This window comes from Hydra vulgaris, chromosome 06, assembly GCF_038396675.1.
Source record: "Hydra vulgaris chromosome 06, alternate assembly HydraT2T_AEP".
Classification (NCBI taxonomy): Eukaryota; Metazoa; Cnidaria; class Hydrozoa; order Anthoathecata; family Hydridae; genus Hydra; species Hydra vulgaris.
In genome coordinates this window covers 12,080,001-12,090,000 of record NC_088925.1, presented here as the reverse complement: position 1 = coordinate 12,090,000, position 10,000 = coordinate 12,080,001, and the positions used below count along the sequence as shown (strand labels likewise).

Genomic DNA, 10,000 nt, shown 5'->3' with positions numbered 1-10,000 from the left:
TATTACAGGAAGTCGCAAATGTCTTGGCTGCTGTAAATTTTCACACATTTGTGGAATATGCTGACACTATTATAAAAAGAATTCTTTAGAATTGATTACTTTTGATTTTTTTAAAAGAAATTTTTTTAATTTAAAATTTTTTTTTTATATATTATTTATAAAGGGAGGGGGGGGGGAGTTTAATGTAATTATTATTTGAGTTCATTTATTTTTATAGTTTTTTAGGAGAAACTTATTTTTGTGCCTGCACTTAAAAATCAATTCCAATTTTTTGTTTAATAAACATTCTTGATTTGCATGTGTAATAATTTTTAAGGTGTACCAAAATTTTTAGGTGTACCTAAATTTTTGGATGTGCCACTTTCAAGATATTTGCAAAGAAAAATTAGTATATCTAGTCTAAGACCTTTTTAAAAATAATATTGTTGTGCAAGTTATAGATCATTTTATTGCAATCAATTAGGTCAGATTGCCCTTTTTAAAAGATTAAATTTAGAAGTTTAAATTTTAGTATTTAATATACTTACATACATACATACATACATACATTTAAATTTTTAGAAAAAAGTTTATTCGTAGGTTTATGTTATTCTTTTTTTATTATTAAACTCTGAATAGTTTTTGTTATTATTTTGCTGTTGTTATTGTAGTTATTATTGTTCTTGTTGTTCTTGTAGTTTTTGTTGTTGTTGTTATTATTATTATTATTATTATTATTGTTGTTGTTATTATTATTTCAATTATAAGTAAAGATCTAGAAAATAATATTTATTATAATTAAATATCCAATAAATTTTTTTTTTAATTATTTTCAGCATTCAGTGAAGATTCTGTCATAAAAGGTTAAAAAATTATGTCTCTTGATATTTTATTGTTTTGTTATTAAATCTTTTATTTTGTTAATACATCTTTTATTTTTTTGGAAAAAAACACTTTTAAAGATAAGAAAAAATTGACAATTACATTCATCATTTGCTTATGATTATTAATGGTTAAGGAAATAATTATTTTGATATAAATCTAATGTCAGTATTGAAGCATGTTATTATTTGTTATTCTTTTAATGTCAGTGTTTTATCTTTAGTATCATTTTAGTATTTTACATTTTAAATCTTTTTTTGTTATTAATATTATCTTGGTATTATCTCAACATTATCTTGATATTATCTTCTTAGGAAATTTGAAAAATGACATTCTTCATGAAGAAAACAACTCAACTAATCATTCAGAAAAGCATGATTATAAAGAATTTAATGGTCTTGAGCATGAAAAACAAAAAAAACATTCATTATCTTCAATTTTTAGTTTTCGAAAAGACAAAGAGTCTTCTCAAAATACACAGCATTCTTTTTCAACAAGCTTTGATAGTGGACAAGTTAATTCATCAGTAATAGAACCATCTGTTACTTCACCTCATGGAAAAACTCGAAGGTCGTCATTTTTCAGACTTTTTCATAGGAAATCCATTGATCACACAACAGAGCCTCGAATCGATAGCTCCGAAATCACCAAGTTGGAGCATGATACCAAAATTTTAGCAAATGAACCTATTACTTCTAGTATAACAGGTTCAAATATTATTGAAAAGGATAATTTTTTACGAGATAAAGTTAATCTTGATGATCAATCCATAAAAAAAGATAGAGTCTCAAAATCACTAAGTATAACAGTAAATAGGAAGCAAATAGTCTCGCGATCTGAATCTCAAGAATCTATTGAAGTTAGTCAGAACAACATTACAGTAACTGATACTTCAGTGTTAAGCTGTTTAAAACAGGACAATAATGATGTATTTTTAGATAAAAAATTTGAAGAAGATACTTCAAAGTCTAATTTGAGTGTCCCATTATCTAATCAGATGTTTGGAAGTCAGGATTCAGTGTATGATAGTGAAACTAGTACAAAAAGATACAGTAAGAATAAAGAGCGTATAAAAAATCGTAAGGCTGCTAAAAGTGTCACTGAGCGTGCAAAGTCCCTTACAATTGAGCCTGGTGATATGGAAATTGATTTTTCAAATGCAGCACAGGTAGGAAAAGCTATAGAGTCTGTTGAAAGTATTGACAAATCTAACATTGATAGTTCTAGCATTGAATCGTCATTCACACCTAGAAGTACCAGAAAAAAACACAAAGCTAGAAGATCGAATACAGAGTTTATTACAAATGTTCCTGAGATATGTTTACAACCTTCAACACCTGTGATGACTCGTGATGATGGTGTAGTGTTAAGAAGGAACAATAGACGCAACAATAGGCAAAATCGTCCTAAAACATTACTTAGTGGATTAGATTCAGATATAGTATTTTCAGAAGGTAAAAATGATAGAGGATCTGGAGTAATAAATGAAAATTTAAGTTTTGCTGAAATAAAAAAAAAACTTCTTGAAGGTTTGCCTGATAATACCAACACTAACATTTCTCCTGAAAAAATTAACCCCAATGAAAGACAAAAAATTAAAAGAACTAGGTCAACCAAAAGATATAAAACTATAACCGAAGGCATTGCTCCTCGTGATCTTGAACTAGCTAAACAAGCTGCTGAAGCTGCTCAGCAGCAGGACAAAAATAGAGAGTCATTGAATAAAGAAACATTTCAACAAATAACTGCTGCTTTAATGTCAAATGCTGATAAGCGTAAAAGTTTTTTAGTTGAAGACCATTCAACAAATTTAAAATCTAATGAAGAATTAGGTACTTCTCGTTCAAATCTATCTAATTTAAAACAAAATAGTGAAATAAATCCGCCAACAATGCTTAAGCGAACAAAAAGCATGACAACAATTAATATAAACATAAATGTTGAAGACTCTAATGAAGAAATTAAGCCCCTTTCTGAAGTAAAGAATCGTTTTTTACAAGCAATGGAGCACACAAAACAAAAACATTTAACAAAAAAAACACCAATTGATTTAAACTCAAAAGTTATTTCGCAACGAGAAAGGCCTTATACTATAGCAGGGTTAGACGATTTGGCCATGGATAAATTACAAAATGAAATCAAAGCTGAAACAGAAAAAGAAAAACATAAACAAATAGTAGATAAAGTTGAAAGGAAATCTTCAAAAGAAATTTTAGCAGAGAAAATAGATATGAATAAATTATCAAATACTAATGGAGAAGAAGCAACTCAAAAACGAGAAAAGAAACGTTATACACGGTTAGATAGCAAGAAACTTTTTGAAGATCTTTTTGATGATCTAGATGACATAATGAATGAGGGTGAGTAAAATTATAACTTTTCTTTTCATTTTCTTAACACCCAAAAAAGTGTGAAAAAAATTTATTAATAGTATTATTAAAATATTAATTTGTTATTATTAATATTATTGATAAATTACCATTTGATACTAGTAATAATATATTATTGATAGCAAGTTTAATTTATAGCAAGTAATTATTTTTTAATTAACAATAATTATAACGTTGTTTTTTTATTAGCTGTAATTGTAATTTTTATTAACTGTAATTGTTTTTTTTCATTTGTTTTACTCGTGTTACAGGGAGAAGAGAGAATTAAAGGAGGTGTGGGATTTTAGTCCAGATCTAATAAGCGGGAAAGGGGGAGCCTTAATAATGGGTGTGAATTTTTTCTTAAATCTTATTTCAATTTAATAATAATTGATATGAAGTAACCAACCAGAAAAGTAAAGTTCAATTTATCATTGGACAATTAAAACCTTGTAAATCCAAATTAATGTTTTACACAGAACATGCATAAAACAATGTAGTTCTAGTGTGGCTTGTGGTCAAATGCATATTTTTAAACAACTATTCTATTATAATTTCAAAAGGATTTAATATGCTTATATAAGTTTTATAATATGGTGAGGAATAAACCAATAGCAATTTTTGTATTGGTCAATAATTTTTTAAGCCTGATTACATATAAAGTTTTATGATTAAAGCCTAAAAGTTTTTTTTTATCAGTGACCAGTGCTCAGTTTAATTTTTTATAAAGTCCCAGACAAAATGCCTGGTCAAAACCTGTTTGGATTGGCCAGTGTCCAATACTTTTAAAAAATGGTTTGTGTTCAATTATATTTAAAAAATCAAATTTTAAAAATATGATTGAATGCAAATCATTTTTTAAAAGTATTGCCAAACATTCATAATTGTTTAGTTAAAAAGAGCAGAAGAAAGGTCTTTAGTGATAAAGTGAAAAAGTAAATAAATATTATTAGTAGTAGTATTAGTAGTTACTATTTCTCTTGTTACTATTAACAATATCTGCATTAGTAGATTTTTATTTTTAACACTTTTGGATAAAAAAGTTGACACTACCAACATGTGACACTGTGGACAGAACTTTATCTCTGCTACTTGATTCTTGAAGAGAAAAAAAATAATATCTTTAGGATTCATTAAAGCAACATCTTTTTATATATCTTTATCAAATTTATATATCTTATTTATATATCTTTTTCAAAGATCCTTATGTGGCCTCTACATTACACACCAAAAGCATTAACAGGGAAACCATCCATGCACGACATGACACTGTTAATACTCTGACATTTTACAGCTGTTGATGAAATCAGCCTCTCTGTGAGCTACCATAGAGTTTAGGAAGCCTTACTACCAGGTGGCCTGGTAGTAAGTTTACCAAGCTTAAATTTTATGCAGTACTGGTAGTATGGCGTTTAACTTGTGAATTAACATTTAAAAAAAGCAAACCCTACAAGCCAACAGGGCATAGACAGATAGTACTAGATTACACAATATCATTAGCTCTACACTAAACTAGTAGGGAAAGTTTATGTACCTAGGGCCTCCCTGTACCTAGGTACCCCACTTTATTTGAAAACTATAAAGTTCTAAGTGATGCTTCTCAGTCAGGTTAGTTATAAAAATTTGTTATAAAAATTTTTTTTTAAATTCAATTTTGATTTTCTCTACTACGCTGCTAAAGCAAGTTGTAATCGAAAAATACTTTTTGATGGTCTAAAGTAAGTTTTTGCCGCTGGTATTTTAGATTTACAATCCTAGAGAAAATGCTTTTCTATAAGTTCTTGTATACTATATTGTTTGTTACTTAAGTAATAAATGCGATGTTCAATAAGTTTTCTTTCAATCGGGGTTCGTTAATAGATGACATTTTTCACGATGCTATTTTTATTTTTATATTCTATTTTTATTTACATTTATCACGATGCTATTTTTGTACTTAGAGACATATAGTTTGCTTGTACCTAGTGCCATATAGTTTGCTTGTACCTAGTGCCATATGTGTGTGAAAAATTTGATTGATAAGGAGGTAGATTGTTGAATTTTGATTGGTGCAGAATTTTTTTTTCTTTCGGAATTATAATTTTACCCATAGACTTATTTCTCAATTTTGTCTAGAACTATCAGTCAATTTTGCTATTTATTTAAGTGTTGCAATCAAGTAACACTAGAAAAATTTGTTGAAAACAATCTAAGATTAAATAAATTTTTATTCAAATTTGTGTCTTTACTTTTGTTGTCAGTTTATTATGGAGTTAAACCTAATTTTAAGAAAGTGGCCCTAGGTACATTAGGCTAGTGGCCCTAGGTACAATTAAAAAAAACCTACTTGTACCTAGGGCCACTGATTTTTAAACCCTTCTACATGACAGACTTTTTTATTTTAAGTCAATATACTTAATATGTCTCTATACTAAGTACTTTGTATTATTAATTAAATTAATAATACAAAGTACTTAGTATAGAGACGTGATATCAGCTTTACCATTTTTTTTCAATGTCCATATTCAAAGTCTGAGGCTTTGAATATGGGCATTGAAAAAATCTGGCTCTATGAACAAGAACTTCCCTTATATATTGTATACAAATACATAACCAATTGTTATATATTTCAAGAAGTCTCAAAATAACATGTTTCCTTAAATTTTTTTTTTTTTTTACCAATTAAAAAATATGAAAAAATTACTTAATAAAAAAATAAACAAAATGAAAATGCATTTTGAATATATGTTCACAATTTAATACAATGAATATGGTTGTCACTAACTTCAGCTCTAAATTTTTCAGTTTTTCAATTTTTACAACATTTTTTTTTTTTTTTTTTTTTTCAATTTGATGTTATTGAATTGTTTAAAAGTTATTATACAAAAATATATTTTAAAATCATTTTATTACATAAAAGATTTTATAGTTATCTATGATTTTTTAAGGTGTTACAGAAACTGATTTAGCATCTGCACTGGAATGCAATCCATCTCTACATTATTCTCAACAAAATTTAGGTAAAAAAAAAGTTAATGATCTTGAAATGTTTGATTATAAAAACACAGAAGATAAATACCTACCTGAAAGGGAACAGCGTAAAACAGACAATCAACTATCAGATCTTGATTTTGTATCAAATATGTCTTTAAAGTATGTTTAAATGAATTTAAGATAAATTATTATTAATTTATTGATGTTTATTATTGATACTTTTAAACATAAATTATTTTTTATTTATTGAATGCCTAGATAAAGTTACTTTTTAGCATAAATTATTTTTAATTTATTGAATACCTAAATTTTTTTTATATATTATTTTTAATGTTTTTGTTTTTAAATTGCAACCTAAAAAAGTGATTTAAAATTTAGTTATATGAAAAGTATCTTTTAATAAAATTGTCTCTTGTAAAAAACTTGTAAAAATTTTAGTACACTTAATATTTTCAATGCGGTAGTCGGCTAGTGGTTGGCTTAAAATCAAGAGGTTTTAGGTTCAAATACAACCTACACCTCTGGAAGTACCACAGCCAACTTATTTCTCTGCTTAATGGTAGTGTTCGGCAAAATCAAATATACGTCAAACCTTTAAAGATTTGAATTTGAACTGTTCTTTGAGGGGATAGATTTGAATTTGATTTGACAAATATCTGGAGGATTTGGATTTGATTTTCAAATATTCACTTTGTTCTCAATTTTTGCGTTTGAAAAAAAAACGCCAAATTTTACAGGCCCGCAAACATATATATCACTTTATTCCGGGGTCTTTGCAGTGGTTTCCGGAATGGCGGTCGCCTTTCAATAACGGAAAAAAAAAAAAAAAAAAAAGAGTTTTTAATTAAAGTTTGTTAATATTAAAGAGAAAGTAAAGAGCATAGAGAAAGAAAAAAAGAAAAGAAATGTAAACAAAGTACAAGATTAAAAGAAAAAACGTAGAAAAAAATATATGTAAAAATCAAAAGAAAAAATTGCAAATACAATTTAACCACAATAAAAATGGAAAAAGTAAAACAATAACGAATCGAAAAACATTCATTGAAAGAAACAATCATTTGAAAAAAGAAAATAATAAAAAAATATAATAATGGCTTGCTTGAAAGCAAAGAATTTTTTTTTTTAATTTTATTAATTTTCTGTGCGTTTTTGTATATTGTCTTGTATGTTTGTCTATTGTTTGTATTTTCCGTCGTGTATTCAAATTCAAATTTATTTTAATATTCGTTATTCTTATTTTTATTAATTATTTTTCATTATAATAGTTGCTATATGTCATTGTTTACTTTTACGTTTTATCAGTTTTAACTGTTTGTAACTGTCTAACTTTGTTTATGTAGCTATTGTATTTATAAAGACAAGTGACTTATATATAATTATTATTATTGTTATCATTATTATTAATATTATTTTTATTATTTAAACCATTATTATTTTAATCATTTTCATTAGGTGTTTACTTAATATTAGTATATTTACTATTTGTAAACAACCTTGAAATGTATCTATTTCAGAAATATATATTACATTCCTAATTATGTCGGATAATCCAGAACCCGAATCTTTTTCTGTTACAAAAACCACCAAACGTTCACAATCAATTGTATGGGATCATTTCACAGTTGATGAGCATGACAAAACCAAGGCCATATGCCAGCATTGTCCAAAGCACAAGAACAAGTATGCTTACAATAAAGGTGGGACAACAAATCTAATGAACCATTTAAATTCTCAACACAAAAGCAAATTACTTGGGGACAGAGAACCAAAGCAACGACGTTTAGATGACATGATAATGACACCAATCGTTTATTCTCCAGATCTATTCAATAAATACTTAGTTAGCTGGATTGTCGAGAATGATCAATCATTTAATGAGGTAGAGTCCAGCCACTTTCGTAAACTACTCACTCTACTGAAACCAAATTTGTCAATCATGAGTGCGCACCAATTAAAACGCCAGATAATGGACACTTACAACACCAAAAAACAATTGCTAAAGACCCTTTTTTTGAATCTTGACTCAAAGGTTTCATTCACCACTGACTGCTGGACATCACCCAACAACATTGCTTTTATGGGCATAACGGCTCATTACATTGACAAAGACTGGAACCTACATGCCAAAACTCTTGATTTCAAATCCTTGCCTGATTCCCATTCAGGTTCAAATTTATCTAATGCATTCTTGTCAGTTTTGATTGAATTCGGTCTTACAAGCAAAGGAATGGGCATTACCTTAGATAATGCTTCCAATAATAATTCATTTATGGATATTTTAAATTCCAAGTACGAAATTAAAACCACCTTTGAGCATATCCGGTGTTTTGCTCATGTGCTGAATTTGGGCGCGCAAGCAGGTTTGGATGTTTTGAAAGATGATCTTGTAAAACTTAGAACAGGAATTAAAAAAATCCGATCCAGTCCTCAATCATATTCTAGGTTCAAAGGTTTCCAGCAATCAAATTGCACCTTAAAACCAATACTTGATGTCCCTACAAGATGGAACTCAACAGCTGATATGCTTAAACGAGCAATGGAATTAAAAGTTGGTTTCATTGCGTATTTTTGCGATTTTGACTCAACTGCAAACAATCCAGACTGTTGTCTATCAATTTCAGCAGATGTTTGGAACAGGTTTGAAACAATTTTTTTGTATCTTGAACCATTCAAGGAATTTACCCAGCTCATTAGTGGTGATTCATATTCCACATTGTCTTTGGTGGTTCCTCTCTTCAATATTCTTTTGGATCACATTACTGAATGGATGACCACAAAAACCAACCCTGAAGATAATCTACACCGCTCTACAGAGGCAGCGCTCGCAAAAATTTCAAAATATTATAATTTGACTAGTGACTGCTTTACTATCTGCACTGTCCTGGACCCAAGATTTGGTATTGAATATTACAAAAATGATAAGGGCGCAAACAGCGAGTCGTATACAAAGATTATGGACACAGTCAATTGTGAATATCAAATCAATTATGCCCCAAGCAATGGTACAACTGCTACAAGCATTCAAAACGTTTCAAAATATACCCCGTTCAAATCGCGTGTTTCATCAAACCCATGTAATGAGTTTGAAAACTATTGTAATGATACAAGTAAGATAGATGGCGGCAATAATAGCAACATATTACTTTGGTGGAAATCTCGATCTGACAAATATCCAAACCTATCCAGAATGGCCAGAGATTAACTGGCCATTCCTGCTACATCTGTATCATCAGAAAGGCTCTTCTCATGAGGAAAAAATCTTATTACTGACATAAGAAATCTTCTCTCTGCAGATACCATTCAAGCTTGCCAGTGCTTGAAGTCTTGGTTGGATTAAAAAGAATAAAAGAAGCTGTAATGTGTGAGAAATAGTAACAAATGCTGCAATATGAATAAAATTTATAAATTCAGATAACTAAAATTAATAAATGAAATAAGTTAAATAACGTTCAAATATACATCAAATCTTGGAAAGATTTGAATTTGATCTAAATTCAAAATAGGAAGATTTGAATTTGGCCATTTCAAACATTTGACGCATATTTGATCAAACTATTTGAATTTGTGCCGAACACTACTTAATGGTCTTGTTCAACAAGAATTGTATTTTAGAGTTTAAGGTTGTAAAAATTTAAAAAGTTAAAGTACTTATCAAACTAAAAATTAGTTTCTTGAGTTTTGGGTTAATTAAATGATAAGAAAAAAAAAGAATTTAAATATTTCCAAACAAAAACATTTTTGCATAACCAAATTTTTACATTTTTATCTTTTCAGTTTTATTATCATTTTTTTGTTAC

At 28.1% G+C, this 10,000-nt stretch overlaps 1 protein-coding gene across 3 annotated transcripts in view; it reads left to right on the top strand.

Moving 5' to 3' along the window:
• The window catches only part of LOC100202978 (supervillin), a 47,344-nt gene that overhangs the window by 18,922 nt on the left and 18,422 nt on the right, over positions 1 to 10,000 (top strand). For all 3 annotated transcript variants that reach the window (XM_065799232.1, XM_065799231.1, XM_065799230.1), the window contains 3 exons: positions 816 to 842; positions 1,176 to 3,221; positions 6,158 to 6,362. In XM_065799232.1, coding sequence (XP_065655304.1) covers positions 816 to 842; positions 1,176 to 3,221; positions 6,158 to 6,362 — 2,278 coding nt within the window. The remainder of the gene's footprint in view (positions 1 to 815; positions 843 to 1,175; positions 3,222 to 6,157; positions 6,363 to 10,000) is intronic.